This window comes from Dipodomys spectabilis, unplaced genomic scaffold (genome assembly GCF_019054845.1).
Source record: "Dipodomys spectabilis isolate Male_0828 unplaced genomic scaffold, ASM1905484v1 ptg000118l, whole genome shotgun sequence".
Taxonomy (NCBI): Eukaryota; Metazoa; Chordata; class Mammalia; order Rodentia; family Heteromyidae; genus Dipodomys; species Dipodomys spectabilis.
In genome coordinates this window covers 7,278,273-7,292,797 of record NW_024870795.1, presented here as the reverse complement: position 1 = coordinate 7,292,797, position 14,525 = coordinate 7,278,273, and the positions used below count along the sequence as shown (strand labels likewise).

General features: G+C 50.8%; 2 protein-coding genes, 1 long non-coding RNA gene and 4 other non-coding genes across 9 annotated transcripts in view; 6 read left to right on the top strand and 1 right to left on the bottom strand.

Moving 5' to 3' along the window:
* Taf12 (TATA-box binding protein associated factor 12) overlaps nt 1-1,437 on the top strand; it is a 31,484-nt gene extending 30,047 nt beyond the window's left edge. For both annotated transcript variants that reach the window (XM_042688721.1, XM_042688722.1), the window contains exon 6: nt 1,217-1,437. In XM_042688721.1, coding sequence (XP_042544655.1) covers nt 1,217-1,252 — 36 coding nt within the window. In that variant the 3' untranslated portion in view covers nt 1,253-1,437. The remainder of the gene's footprint in view (nt 1-1,216) is intronic.
* Nucleotides 1,438-2,213: 776 nt separating this feature from the next.
* On the bottom strand, nt 2,214-7,930 carry Rab42 (RAB42, member RAS oncogene family). Of its 2 annotated transcripts, XR_006148742.1 has the most exons (3): nt 7,613-7,930; nt 6,105-6,582; nt 2,214-2,224 (listed from the first exon to the last, which is right to left on the bottom strand). XR_006148742.1 is itself a non-coding variant. In XM_042688720.1 (2 exons), exons 1-2 carry the CDS (start codon nt 7,888-7,890, stop codon nt 6,159-6,161), a joined length of 702 nt encoding a protein of 233 aa, XP_042544654.1. In that variant the 5' UTR covers nt 7,891-7,930; the 3' UTR covers nt 5,848-6,158. The 2 variants fall into 2 exon arrangements, 1 of the variants encoding a protein (XP_042544654.1); XM_042688720.1 differs by lacking the exon at nt 2,214-2,224 and having other exon boundaries at nt 5,848-6,582.
* A 3,622-nt stretch (nt 7,931-11,552) lies between these two features.
* On the top strand, nt 11,553-14,058 carry LOC122115230. Its single transcript, XR_006148734.1, has 5 exons — nt 11,553-11,822; nt 12,741-12,823; nt 13,089-13,164; nt 13,454-13,495; nt 13,912-14,058. It is a non-coding gene; the product is annotated as an uncharacterized LOC122115230 (long non-coding RNA).
* Nucleotides 12,263-12,398, top strand: LOC122115347. Its single transcript, XR_006148749.1, has one exon. It is a non-coding gene; the product is annotated as a small nucleolar RNA SNORA16B/SNORA16A family (small nucleolar RNA).
* LOC122115348 lies at nt 12,856-12,986 on the top strand. Its single transcript, XR_006148750.1, has one exon. It is a non-coding gene; the product is annotated as a small nucleolar RNA SNORA44 (small nucleolar RNA).
* LOC122115349 lies at nt 13,193-13,319 on the top strand. The gene has a single exon (XR_006148751.1). It is a non-coding gene; the product is annotated as a small nucleolar RNA SNORA61 (small nucleolar RNA).
* LOC122115354 lies at nt 13,769-13,842 on the top strand. Its single transcript, XR_006148755.1, has one exon. It is a non-coding gene; the product is annotated as a small nucleolar RNA SNORD99 (small nucleolar RNA).
* Nucleotides 14,059-14,525: the final 467 nt, after the last annotated feature.

Genomic DNA, 14,525 nt, shown 5'->3' with positions numbered 1-14,525 from the left:
TCAATACCTCCGTAATGAAATCTTTTTTTTAAATGTTTTTTATTATAAAAAACTGTACAGAGGGGTTACAGTTATATGAGCAAGGTAATGAGTACATTTCCTATCAAGCATTGTTACCTTCTCCGAAATCTTTACTTTTGCTGATTTGATATATGTGGCGATATGGTACATATAGCCCTATGAATAGAGTAGGACAAAAAAGAAAAAATGCACTACTTGGGCTGAGAAGTAAAACCCACGCTGCTCTGCCAAGCATTCTGGGCTGGGTCACTACCTTCGTCCTCCTCCCCTATTAACGAGGAGCCTAGGGGGAGTGGGACACCATCACAGAGCAATGCATTGGAATCGCTCGGTCCAATAGCAAATTGGCCTCCCTTTGGCAAAGCTGTAATTCTTTCTGCCAATTTAACTTGCTGCTCTGACTTACAATGTGAGCTGTTTCGGAGCTTAATGCTCATAACTAGCCAGTCTCAGTGAGTCACTTACTTTTCCACAGCTCGGTATCCCCAGAGTAGATGGTTACAGAGTCCATGAAGGAAGTCCTACCAGAAAGCCATCAATAGCCTAAGTAAAAGGGGTACACTATTCTTCAGAAGGGAGTTTTTCCAGACTGCCATTGTGACTTGCTCCCAAATCATTCCCTCTTTAACACTATTTATTTAGTCAGCAAAGAGCATAATGTTAGGACAATCACTTTATCATCCTGGCTACTTGGGAAGTGGAAGACTCAATCAGTAGAGTGCCTGTCTAGTAAGTGAGAGACCCTGGATTCAAACCCCAGTACTGTTATTAAAAAAAAAAAAAAAGACAGGCACCAGTGGCTCACGCCTATAATCCTAGCTACTCAGAAGGCTGAGATCTGAGGATCACTGAAAGTTTGAAATTGAGGCCCTTCTCTTATTTTCCCTTTATCAAAGAAAGAAGATTGGGGTAAGGAGAGCCTAGGAAACACCTTCTTTGCTGATCTGTCCCCTGTGTTCCCAAAAGGCAAGAGCCCTTCTGCTTCTAATGCATTTGCCCAGCTGCTAGTCTAGAGCAATTTGGATCTTTTGGTAGATGAATGGACCCACAGAGCACGGCCACACATTGGAGCCTCTCTCCAGACCTTCTCTACTGCCCTCTGGTTAGAAGGTCCCTGCTGGGCTGCTCTGTGACGGCCATGGTGCTGACCATGCTGACTCTCGCCTGTGCAACTCCTATTTCTCTCTCCTTTCAGAGAATGGCATTGATCCGGAAAACAACCAAGAAATAACACACGGAAAAGTCAGGAAATGGACAACAATGTATTTGGAGATACTTGAGCTGAGACCTCAGCCATCTCATCCTTGGAATTTTTTTTTAAATGCTTTACAGAGAAGCATATATTTTTTATTAACAGTGCAGCAATATCTATAATGACTGAGATGATCTGCCAAAAGAATAAAGCCTCCTCCCCTCTTCCGGGTCCTTCTCCCTGCCGTCTCTAAGAGGAGCAGTGTATCTTCCAGAGAAGATTTTATTTGTGGCTTATTATAATTAGTAATTGAGTATGGGACAAAGCATTTTGGTCTTGTTGGGTGAGACAGTATTAGCAGGATTTGTAGAGGGTTTTGTTTCTTCCTCCATCCCCTATTCCCTGTACTTTGTAATGTCAGTGTTTATATGAATATGAATTTGATTTGCTTTTCCAGAATAAAGAAGTTATTAATTGAAAGACAGGGTGCATGGCTTACAGCCTTTGGAATGCCAGAGGGAGTTAGGACCAGCAGGGCTGCACCGAGTTTTGCCATCAGTAGGTGGCAGCACTGGCATTGACTTTTACATTTGAGAAACACTCAGGGAATTTTTTGTTTTCCATTGTTTATAAGGTGAGGCCCCCCAGCAGTAGAAGTTTGTTTCTCTGCCCTCAGGCAGGGTAAACTCTCAGAAGCCCCAGACTATATATAGGCAACCTGGTTTGGGCCATGGCAATGTGACTCAGAGCTTTTTATGACCTCCGCTGGAACTCCTAGAGAAAGTTGTGTTTATCTTTGGAGTAGCTTTGGAGAAATGCTGGTCTGCCCTTAGCTGTCCGTATCCCCCATCCAGAGAAACCAGGCCCCACCCCAGACCTCGGGGCTATGCACTTGCACAGCCATCCTGACCTTGTGGATTGTGTGGTTTTCCTGGGCTTCAGGGAGGGTGCTGCTCTGCTAAGAGGCAAGCACAGGTGCACCCACCTCGCCCTGCTTTGCTCTTCTGCCTCCTGAGGCTTCACTCACCTGACACTCTGCTTTTCACCCCCTCACAGCCCCTAGATCTTTAGGGTGAGCAGATCATAGGCTGTGCTGATGCCTGCTTGATGTTCTTGGCTGAGGTCTCAATACAGTGAGCCTACAAGGGGGCACCCTGCTCCCCTTCTTGCCCCTATCGCCTGAGGCTCAAGTGGCCCACAAGGGAAAGAGGATGTTGAAGGGTTTTAGCTTTCTCTAGAACTGCCAGCTGCCTATGGGCAATGCCCTCAGAGGATGTTGTGTTGAGATAGTAAGCAAACAGCAGGAGGCTCTAGCTGAGCGGTGACAGCAGAAGCAGGTTGCTGGCCACTGCAGCTAAGAAGGAATTTGGATTTTTTGGAATCTTGCATTGAGAACAGAGGAGGCCAGGGACTTGGAGAAGTTTAATGGAAAGAACTGGGTAGTGAGAAGTCTGTGATAATGGATGAGCTGTGGGACAGGTAAGTGGCTTCCTGTAGCACAGTCTTATCCCAATTGTACGTTAAAGGGCTTCCCCATTCATGTAGTAAGTCTATAAGCTGTGCCCAGGCCTGTGCTAGGCAGGATACTACAATGATAAATAAAAGCAGACAGAAGGAGGAATCCAATCCTGCCATTGGAGAAGCAAATAAGAACTGCAAAGGAGAGGGTCACAGGGCTAGGGGAGACTGGGCAGGTGAGGAGGAATGCCACTTGAACAGAGACTTGAGGCTGAAGGAGTAGAGTCCTCGGTCCAGGAGAAGGAATCGTGCAAGCCCTGAGGCAATGTAGGAAAGTCAGTTGGGCCAAGTCATGCAGTGCCTTGCAGAGCCCAGCAAAGAGTGCCCATTGTTCAGAAGTAACTGGAGCATTTTAAGCTAAGGATGGTATGTGCAAAGGCCCAGAGGCCTGAAGATGCCAATGTGTCAACATCTAGAGGCATAGCTTGTGCCAGTGATAGAGCCTGTTCTTCGTAGCATGAGCAAAGCCCCAAAGTTCAATCCCAGCACTAAAAAGTACTAAGAGTCAGTAAATGAATGTGGCTAAAGCACAGGGTGCAAGATCAGGAGGAAGTGGCTAGAGATGAGCAGAAAGGGAGCTTAGAGGTGGACAGGACCTCAGGCTTCATGGTATGGCTTCATCCTGGCTTCCTGTGGATGCTGGGGCCCCCAGTAAAGGGCCCATGCTCAGTCTGTGTGTGTTGTAGAGAATGGGAGGGCTTCGTGAGGCGGCCTGCAGACTGGCTGAGTCTCCTGGACCACAACTTGTAACTGTTGGCCTCTGGGAAGAGTCCACCAGCAAAAGGATTATGACCCTTTCTGCCTCTGCCGTCACCATGGTGCTCATGAAGACGCTTGTGGTAAAGGGGACATTCTGAAGTTCATCCTTGACTGCGGCCACCCTGTGCAAGCCGGAATTGTGGACGCCTCCAGTTTCCACAAGAGCAGCATCTCCAAGCGGAAGTGACTGGATGGAGAAGCTGGTGATCTTGGTGGAAGGGCTGAAACCATCTGAAGGAGCAACAAGACCGCCATGATGTGTGAGGGACCCTTTTCTAGAAGGTATTTGAAATGGCTCACTGGAACGTGAAGAAAGGGACGGGGGTGTCATAGTGCCTACCTAGCAAGTGCGAGGCCCTGAGTTCAAACTCCACTACTGCCACGAAACAAATATATACATATACATATGTATATGAAGAATAATGTATGTAGCCAGGTGCCGGTGACTCATGCCTGTAATCCTAGCTACTCAGGAGGCTGAGATCTGAGGATCAGGGTTTGAATAATAATAAAAGCCCAGTGTCCCTCTGCTCAAGGCAATCAATGACAGCTCTGGCGTTTTTATGGTGGTGGTGGTGATGGTGGTGGTGGTGGTACTAGGGGTTGAACTCAGGGCCTGGGGCACTACCCTTTAACTTTTTTTGCTCAAGACTAGCACTCTACCACTTGAGTCACAGCTCCACTTCTGACTTTCTGGTCTCACGGACTTTCCTGCCTGGTCTGGCTTCAATATGTGTGCTGTCCATTCAGATCCTTCCCGGCCTCCTAGATGGAGATCAGGTCCCTGGGCTGGAGGTGGGACCCTGGGAAGCCGGAGGTGGAAACCACACCTGCTCCCGCGCCCAGACTCATCCCAGCCAGAGGACTTTCCAAGCCAGGCTCATGCCAGAATCCCCAACTCCTTGCCAATGAAGCAGAAACCCAGTGTTGAGTAGCTCAGCATCCAAGTCCAGTGATGCTGCCAGAAATGGCCACATGGCAATCAAGAAAGGAAATAGTAGAGATGCCAGATCTGCCATTTGGCTCTCACTGACGGACTCTGGGTGACCACAATCTGTTTATTATCTCTTTTTTTTTTCTCCAGTTGTGGGGCTTGAACTCAGGACCCCGATGCTGTCTCTCAGCTCTTCAGCTCAAGGTGAGCACTCAGCCACTTGAGCCACAGTGCCACTTTTGGTTTTCTGTTGGTTTATTGGAGATAAGAGTCTCACAGACTTTCCTACCCAGGCTGGCTTTGAACCGTGATTCTCAGATCTCAGCCTATTAGTAGCTAGGATTACAGGCTTGACCCACTGACACCCAGCTTATTATGTCATACTTGGCTACGACTTCCCTGTATGCTGGGGTCTTTTTTAAATTTGTTTTTAATTTGGGCAATACGGGGTTTGAACTCAGGAACTCCAGCTTGCCAGAAAGGTGCCCCCCCCCCTTTTTTTTTGGTCAGTCATGGGGCTTGAACTCTGGGCTTGGGCGCTATCCTTGTGCTCTTCAGCCCAAGGTGAGCACTCTACTGCTTGAGCCACAGCACCACTTCCGGTTTTCTAGTGGTTTGTTGGAGATAAGATTCTCAGGGGCCAGGCGCTGGTGGCTCACACCTGTAATCCTAGCTACTCAAGGAGGCTGAGATCTGAGGATTGCAGTTCAAAGCCAGCCCGTGCAGGAAAGATCATGAAACTCTTATCTCCAATTAACCACAAGAAAAACGGAAGTGGCGCTGTGGCTTAAGTGGTAGAGTGCTCACCTTGAGCTAAAGAGCTGAGGGACAGCGCCCAGGCCCAGAGTTCAAGCCCCACGACGGACCAAAAAAAAAAAGTCTCACGGACTTTTCTGCCTGGGCTGGCTTTGAACTGTGATCCTCAGATCTCAGCCTCCTGAGTAGCTAGGGTTAATCTCAGCCTCCTGAGTAGCTAGGGTTACAGGCACCTGGCCACAAAGGTGCTCTTGAGTGATGCTCTGGAACCCTAAGCCCTTTTTGCTTTTGCTTTTCATTTTCAGAGAGGGTTGCACTTTTTAAAAAAATGTTTTTAAAAACCAGGGCTGGCCTGGACTGTAATCCTCTTTGTACCTCCCTTTATTGCTGGGATGACATTTATTTATTTATTTATTTTTGGGTCCGGTCGTGGGGCCTGAACTCTGGGCCTGGGCACTGTCCCTCAGCTCTTCAGCTCAAGGCTAGCGCTCTACCACTTGAGCCATAGCGCCACTTCCAGCTTTTTTCTTTTTGCTTATGTGGTGCTGAGGAATCGAACCCAGGGCCTCAGGCATGCAAGGCAAGTGCTCTACCACTGAGCCACCTTCCCAGCCCCTAGGATGACATTAATTGAGATGAAGTCTCCAGCACTTTTTATGCCCTGGCTGGCCTTGAACTACCATCTTGATCTCTGTCTCCCAAGTAGCTACAATTACAGCCTGGAGCTAGCCCACTCAGAACCCAGGTGAGTGCTGCTGATGGATGAGGAAACTGAGACTCAAGAATAGGAAGTAACAATATTGAATCTCTTAGATCTCTCTCCAGAAAAGGATTGAGGCGACACCCCAAAACCCAGTTGGCATGACCTTCCAGGATACCGTTGCTATTCACCCTCTGTCCTTGGCTTTCCAGAGTCCCTAACACCTCAGCCTCATTAGGCGTGTGAGGCTGGCACCTCTGTTACTCTCTGTCCCAGGGTCAACACTGGCAAGGGGCTGGGTGCTGCTTGCTGCTGGGGGGCCTGGGGACTGGAGCATTATGGATAAGCCGAACACCCCCCCAGTTCTCTTCTAGCCTGATGTGTCCCTGCTGCAGGGCCTGCTGGATGGCGGCGGTGAGGACATCAAAGGCCAGCTCCACATTGCAGTTGTTGGTGGCTGAGGTCTCCAGGAAGGTCATGCCCAGGGAGGCAGCCAGGTCCTCAGCCTCCTGGGTGGAGACACAGCGGGTACTCTGCAGGTCACTCTTGTGGCCAATCAGCAGGAAGATCGCTTTGTCAGGGCCCTGAGTGGAAAGGACTTCCTGGTGCCAATACTGGATGTGTTCAAAGGATTCTCTGTTTGTCACATCAAAGACCAGCAGGACACCCACCAGGCTGCGGTAAAAGGACCTAGTGATGCACCTGGAAGGGAGGGGGGAGGTAAAGAAGGAGAGCTTTATGCCTTCCAGTCACCTGCCAGGGTGGAGCTTGAGTAGTAACCTGCTTGGCATAGCACAAGACTCCAGTACTGCCCCACAAAATAGATACCCCCTGAGGTAGGACCTACCCCTGAGACCCACAGAATGCTTCACACCCAATTCTAGTTTCCCTCTGCCTCAGTGCCTCTTTGTCTCCCCCAGGAGGCTGGGTGATCTCTGGTTAGAGAGAATGAGTTGTGCAATTGGCCAACAATCTCCCCAATCCTGGAGGTGGGGGACTGATACTTCCCTGATTTGGATTGGAGAGTGTGTGTGTGTGTGTGTGTGTGTGTGTTGGGGGGGGCAGTCCTGGTGCTTGAACTCAGCCTAGGTACTGTCTCTGAGTTGTTTTTTGTTTTTGTTTTTTTTTTGGTCCGGTCGTGGGGCCTGAACTCTGGGCCTGGGCACTGTCCCTCAGCTCTTCAGCTCAAGGCTAGCGCTCTACCACGTGAGCTACAGCGCCACTTCTGGCTTTTTGCTTTTTGCTTATGTGGTGCTGAGGAATCGAACCCAGGGCCTCATGCATGCGAGGCAAGCGCTCTACCACTGAGCCACCTTCCCAGCCCTGTCCCTGAGCTTTTTGTCCAAGGCTGTGTCCTACCACTTGAGCGACACCTCCATTTCCAAGATTGTATTTTGTTCTTCATTCTTTGGTGAGCAAACTCCTACTTATCTTCAAGGCCAATCTAAATCTCTTCCTTTGACTCTCCCTTTACTCCTCCCTTCTCCCCCCCCCCCCCATTTAGCCCTTCAGGTTCAATGTCCAGGTGCAAATCCCCCTAGCCCAGGGTCTCTCTGGGGCTGGGGGAGGAGTGGGGAGGTCCGGAGCCTGCCTGTGGCCTGCGGGTCCGGCTCGCCCAGTGTTAGGATGGATGACACGGGGAGGAGCCCGTAGGGACCCCCCAAACCTGTACTTGGGCTGGCTGGGGCCGGCCCCTGCGGTCAGGGTCCCTCCCGCGATGCCCAGGCCGCACCTGAAGCGCTCGTGGCCCGCGGTGTCCCACAGCTGCAGCTTGATGCGCGGCCCCGCGGGCAGCTGCAGCACCCGGCTGTAGAACTCGACGCCCACCGTGGGCTCGGGCTCCGCCGCGGCCTGGGGCTCCGGGGGCCGCACATAGCGCCGCAGCAGCGACGTCTTGCCCACCGCCGCGTCCCCCAGCAGCGCGATCCGGAACTGGTAGCCGCAGTCCCGGGTCTCCATGGCCTGCAGACGGGGTCCAGCCCGGCCCCGCCCTCCTCGCCACGCGTCCATCCTGTCACAAGACTGCTGAACCAGGGACTTGAATGTGCAACTCTCAAAAGCTGACAGCCCGAGCCTGAATAGATAAGGCGGGGAGGGAGGGGCCGGAGCCTTAGCCCATCCCTCCAGCCCTTCTTTCATTGGGAGGTTTCCGCTCCAGCCCCACCCCCTGGGGTTCCCCTTTGGGCTCATCTGTGGACTGGAGGCCACTCAAGGAAGCGGATGGCTTACAGTTGCCCCCTTCCCAAGCAGGTGCCCCTGTAGCCCTGGTTGAGGCCTCTGGTTCAAGGTTCAGGTGTCTGTGCCCCACGGGTTCTAGTACAAGAGGCAGGGCAAACACTCAGACATTCACTGACACCTGCAACCTGGAGGGAGCGGCTGGCTGCCCGCCAGACCACTGCTGTTGCTGAGGCCAGAGGATGAGCTCTGTGTGCTTTGTGGGCAGTAACTCTGTGATAGGGCAATGTGCCTATGGGAGAGCACAGAGACTAAGGAGACGGGCTTGCTTGTCCCTGGTTCCTTACTCCCTTGATTCCTCAAAGGAAAGCACAGGACTGAGGGAATTTTTCAGTTTGCACAACTCATTCTAACTAGAGATCACCCAGTCTCCTGGGAGAGACAAACAGGGACCAGGCACCAGTGGCTCAGGCCTGTAATCTTAGCTACTAGAGGCTGAAATCTGAAGATCCTAATTCAAAGCCAGCCCAAGAAGAAAGGTCTGTCACATTTTAGCTCCAATTAACTAGCAAAAAGCAGGAAGTGGCGTTGTGGTTCAAAAATGCCAAGCCCTGCCAGGCTCTGGTGGCTCATACCTGTGATCCTTGCTACTCAGGAGGCTGGGATCTGAGAATCATGGTTTGAAGCCAGACCCCACAAGAAAATCCCTGAGACTCTTATCTCACAGAAGAAGCTGGAAGTGGCACTGTGGCTCAAGTGGTAGAGTACTAGCATTGAGCAGAAGAACTCAAGGACAGTACACAAGCCCAGAGTTCAAGCCCCAGGACTGGGCAAAAAAAAAAAAAAAAAAAAGCAAAGCCTTGCTAGGAAATCACACCTGTAATCCTAGGTACTCAGGAAGCTGAGATCTGAGGATAGTGGTTCAAACCCGGCAGGAAAGTTCATGAGAACCACTAGAAAACTGCAAGTGGGGGCTGGGAAGGTGGCTCAGTGGTTGAGCGCTTGCCTTGCATGCATGAGGCCCTGGGTTCGATTCCCCAGCACCACATAAGCAAAACGAAAAAAGCCAGAAGTGGTGCTGTGGCTCAAGTAGTAGAGCGCTAGCCTTGAGCTGAAGAGCTGAGGGACAGCACCCAGGCCCAGAGCTCAGGCTTCATGAACAGACCCCCCCCCCAAAAAAAAATTTTTTTTAAATTACTATTTAGGGGCTGGGAAGGTGGCTCAGTGATAGAGCGCTTGCCTTGCATGCCAGAGGCCCTGGGTTCGATTCCTCAGCACCACATAAGCAAAAAGAAAAAAGCTGGAAGTGGTGCTGTAGCTCAAGTGGTAGAGCGCTAGCCTTGAGCTGAAGAGCTGAGGGACAGCGCCCAGGCCCAGAGTTCAGGCCCCACGAACAGACCCCCCCCCCCAAAAAAAAAAAGAAGAAAAAAAGAAAACTGCAAGTGGGGCTGTGACTCAAAGTAATAGTGGCAGCCTTGAGGGGAAAAGCTCAGGGACAGCGGCCAAGGCCCTATGTTCAAGCCTTACTACAGACCAAAAAAAAAAGCCAAAAAGTGCAAAGCCCTGAGTTCAAGTCCCTGCACCAGCACATACACAAAGTAAGTACAGGGTCCAAACAGCAGTAGAAATAAAGTATCCAGATAAAGAGGTGGTTGCTTGAGAACAAACGGCAGATCAAAACGCTGGAGCCAGCTCTCCTGAACTCCACCCTGTTCTTTATTTAACTGGGTCAATTATGTTACTTTTAATCTTTTCCAGGTTTTTTTTTTTTTGGACTTTTTAAAATTTCTTTTTTAGTACTCTACCACTTTGAGCCACAGCTCCACTTCTGGTTTCCTGATGATGAATTGGAGATTAGTCTCCTGGACTTTCCTGCCCAAGCTGGCTTTGAACCAAAAGACTCAGATCTCAGCTTTCTGAGTAGCTGTGGTTACAGGTGAGGGCCACTAGTATCCAGCTCAGATTTTCCTGATTACCCGAGGTGAGTTAACAGGCAGACAAGCTGTGTCATGTAGCATAGCACGCATGCATATTCTGGACACAGTGGTTTTGCCACGTCATTTTCTTTTTTGCTTTAGTCCTGGGGGTTGAACTCAGGCCCGGGGCACTGTCCCTGAGCCTCTATGTGCTCAATACTAGCACTTGAGTCAAGTGCCACTTTCGGCTTTTTCTGTGAATGTGGTACTGGGGAACCAAACCCAGGGCTTCACGAGACGAGCACTCTACCCCTGAGCCACATTCCCAGCCTGGGACCTCATCCCTGCCGGACACTTCAGGCTCTTTTCTTTCTTTCTTTTTTTTTTTTTTTTTTGGCGGTTGTGGGGCTTGAACTCTGGGCCTGGGCGCTGTCCCTCAGCTCTTCAGCTCAAGGCGAGCACTCTACCACTTGAGCCACAGCGCCACTTCCGGTTTTCTAGTGGTTTATTGGGGATAAGAGTCTCCGGCTTTCCTGCCGGGGCTGGCTTTGAACCGTGATCCTCAGATCTCAGCCTCCTGAGTAGCTAGGATTACAGGCGTGAGCCACTGGCGCCCGGCTTTTTTTCAGGCTCTTTTCTTGAGCCTCATTTGCATTTAGCCTTCCAGAATTCCAGGACCAGTAGAATCGGGCTGAATCCTTGCAAACCACAAGAGGCTCCCAGCGGTAGTCTATCGACCCCGCTCCCCCTGGAGGGTGGGGTTAGGGTTACATAGGCGTGTCCACTCCAGTCCCCGGCACTGAGGTCAGTGGCCAGGCTCCGGCGTCCCCTGCGCTTGGGCCGTCGTCCGGGTGCGTGGCTCTTCTAAGAGGATCCCAGGTGAAGAATCAACGCTGAAGACACACCAGCTCAGACCAACCTCGATCTCAGCCTCCTGAGTACCTCGCATTACCCGTCTGCCTAGCGTTTTCCACGGAAAGTTTCGGAGATCCTTTTCTGATCGGCCTGTGTATAGGCGCGACAAACTAGAGGCGGAGATACCTTTTATCCAATCAGAGAGCTACTTACACGCCCCTCGCGCCGGCCCGCGCCATCTTGTGACCAAGGCGCCATTTTTGAGTCAAACCTTACACCAAACACTTCGGCCCTGACTGCCCGCCTCTCCCTTCGGACTCCAGTCCTGCAGGCTTCCTCCGGGAAGCCCTCCCCGAGCCGCTCCGGGGCCCTCCCGGTCGCTGCTCCCCGCAGCCCCTGGCGCTCGGAGCAGAGTCCGCTCTCAGCACTCGAGGTTAATGCCAAGTTACCCCAGGGACCGAATCCCGCGGGGAGGCCTCGGGTGTGAGCCCTGCACTCTCGAGCCCAGGGGCAGAAACTGCTTCTCGCCCTGGGTCCCCGCTGCGAGAGGCGCTGTCGCAGCCAGCCGGCCCGCAGGGTGGGCTTTGGAATACAAGACGCGTGGACTACATTCCCCAGCAGCCCCGGGAATCCTGACTACATTTCCCAGGTGGCGTCGCGCGGACGGCGGAGGGGGTGGGGCGGAAGCATATATAAGCCGGTGGCAGCGCCTAGTCAGTCCTTTTTCCCCGCCGCCGCTGCTCTTCTCTATGGCCCCTCGTACATCTCGTTTCCGTTTCTTACCCCATCGCTCCCTTTCGCTCCTCTCACCTCTTTACGGCCTCCCTGTTAACAGTCTGGTTATCCCCCAAGGCTGCGGGATGGGGAGTGCAGCTTCCCGACCTTCTTTCCTGGGCTGCAGAGATGGTGGCGGCCGCATGCGCAGACAGGGGCCGGAGTCTCCTGGCCGGCGCCCTCCGCCCCGGCCTGCGCCGGGGGCTCGCTGAGGTCTGACGGGTGAGTGTGCACCAGAAGCGTGGTCTGTAACGCTCCTGGGGCTGCAGAGCTGACCTGGGCCCGGGGTGAGGAGGTACAAGTAACATGGCCCGACTTGCCGGGAGCCCTTGGATTTTGGATCAGGCCTAATTTGGGGAAGACGTAGCAGACGTCAGGCCTTAGTTTACAGTATGCTTGGTCCAGTCGCTAGCGCTGGTAAATCGACAGGAGGGATGGCTTTAAAAACAGGAGTGGGGGTCTGGGAGGTGGCTCAGTGGTAGAGTGTGGTGCTGTCGCTCCAGTGGTAAAGTGCTAGCCTTGTGCCAAAGCAGCTCAGGGACAGTGCCCAGGCTCTGAGTTCAAGGCCAGCACTGCCAAGAAACAAAAAAAGAACATTTTGGTGGCCGGGCCCTAGATGCTCATACCTGTAATCGGGATCAGCTGCTTGGTTTTGAGGTCCAGGGGGCCCTTATCGAAGCTGCAACTGCTTCCTCATAGCTGCTGTGGTCAAAAAGGAGCCCAGAGTAAGTTTTTTCCTTGACGGTCGCTGTTCTGTTTGTTGTAACTGATCTGCAACATTTTCGGGAAAAAACAATTCCATTATGGCTGCCATTTCTCAGGGGTAGGTTCCACAGGCCGGCAAAAAAATGTTTGAATCTTGTTTAGCCTAATAAGAACGATATCCTCAGTTTAACTTAGGTCAGTACCTCCCACCAAAAAATATTAGGATTTTTTGCATGTCATCAGAATAGGGATTTTGAGAAGTCACTTAGTAGATCCAAGAGTCGTTTGAGGAGCAACTGGAGAATGTTGGACATGGATTCTACGATCAGCTGGACATACAATGCTGTGTTTTCAGGAGCAAAGGCCGTTCCGACCTTTGTTCCTGATAAGGAGGTGAAGGGAACAATAGGATGATGGTGTTCTCGCCTGTTTTAGCTGTGTTTGGTGAAAGTTGGATGGTGGCTGGAGAGTGAGGACTGCGGGGGACGTGATACTGACGAGATACTTCACAGGGCCAGGTACTGGGGGACCACTTCCCGGGACATACATACAGCATGTTTCCAAGGGCTGTGGCTGATTGTGGCCATGGGATCTCCAACTGCATGCGAGAACAACTTGGAGAGACTTTGACAGCTCAGGTCTGCACAATACCTGTAGCTGCCACTCGCCTTTCCTATAATGTATTCATACCTGAGTTCAAGTGTGATTCTGCAGCTTTCATGTATGTAGGTGGGTCTGCTGGTCACTCTCCATTTTGTTTTCATGCTTACCTTTGTTCTGCAGGTTTTCCCGAGTTTCCTTACAGTAATTGTCATTAGAAAACTTCAAGGGAGCTCACCTGTGTTTGGAGATGTTTAAGGTAAAGTCTTAATGCTTTTATCAGCTTGACCCTCTTCCCTTTCCCATCGGATCTGAATGCTGGTCTTGGTGGTCGTAAAGGAGGGAAAGTGATGGTGAAGCTCGCTCATACTGCCTTGCAGTCTGGCATAGCGCGTGAGCTTGTTTCAAACAGGATTGAATGATCAGGTCTTCCATTAAGTGGGGGCTGCTCTGAGAATGAAATATGAACCTCTAGGCAGTCAGTGCAGCAATTACTGAATTAGTACATTTGGGAAGTTTTAATTAAAGTGTCTTTTTTTTTTTTTTAGATCTAACTAGCAGAACAACATTCTGATTATCTACAGAGTTGGGTAAGTTAATGACTTTAGAACCCTTTCCTTAAGCAGTATAGCAAATATAGTTAGGTTTTTAGAGGGTCATTTTATAATTTTGATGGGTGTTTGCAGCTTAACTTGGTCTGTTACACTGTACACCGTCAACCATATGTGCCCACTGCCGGTCCTTGCTGTGGACCAAGCTCTCAGTGCTGTGCAGTGGGTAGCTTGTGACACATCTGACATGAACTCCCCATCTATAACATAGGATAAGGAACAGAAACAAGTAGCTGAAGGTTTTTTAGGCTTACTGGTCCAGGATGAAACCTAATCTGAGTGGACATCTATGGATGAGAAATGCGGATATGGGACTGAGACCAGCTTTTAGGTATCTGCTTTGGTGGGGGAATAGTAGGGCAGAACTAACTCACCGGTTCACACTTCCTTTTCAGGAGAGGAGCTTCTCAGGAAATACGCTGGCAAGAGAGAACTGACTACACTTCAATAAAATATCTGCAAGCAGATAGTTGATGTGCATGCCCTATCTGGCATATACACCTACCTCTAATTACAGATGATAAATAAAAGGTTTCTGCCTATGTTTTGTCAGTTCCTTGGTTAATACATTTACTAGGTCATCTAAAGAGGGTGGCCTGAGCTTTTTTGCTCAAGGCTAGCACTTTACCTCTTTAAGCTATGACTTCACTTTATCTGGAGGTTACATGAAGAGTCTTAACTGACTTCCTGTCTGGTGGGCTGGCTTTGAACTGTTACTTAGATCCCGGCATCTTGGTGGTTAGGATTACAGGCTGAGAGTCACCAGCACCTGGCTAACGAGAACTTTGAGCATTTTAACTCACAGCTGGTAATGGAAGACTAATTACCCAATAATTCGGGTCAGGTTGGCTACGTAGTCTTGGATCTAGCCAGCTTTCTAAAGTGGCTATTGCCCGGGGTAGGGCCTTATTTCAAACCAGCAACCATCTGATATTGCCCAAAAGGAGGGAAAAGAGGGACAATGAATTCCCTAACCACAGCATGGACAAGACTTTCTCCTTACTACTAA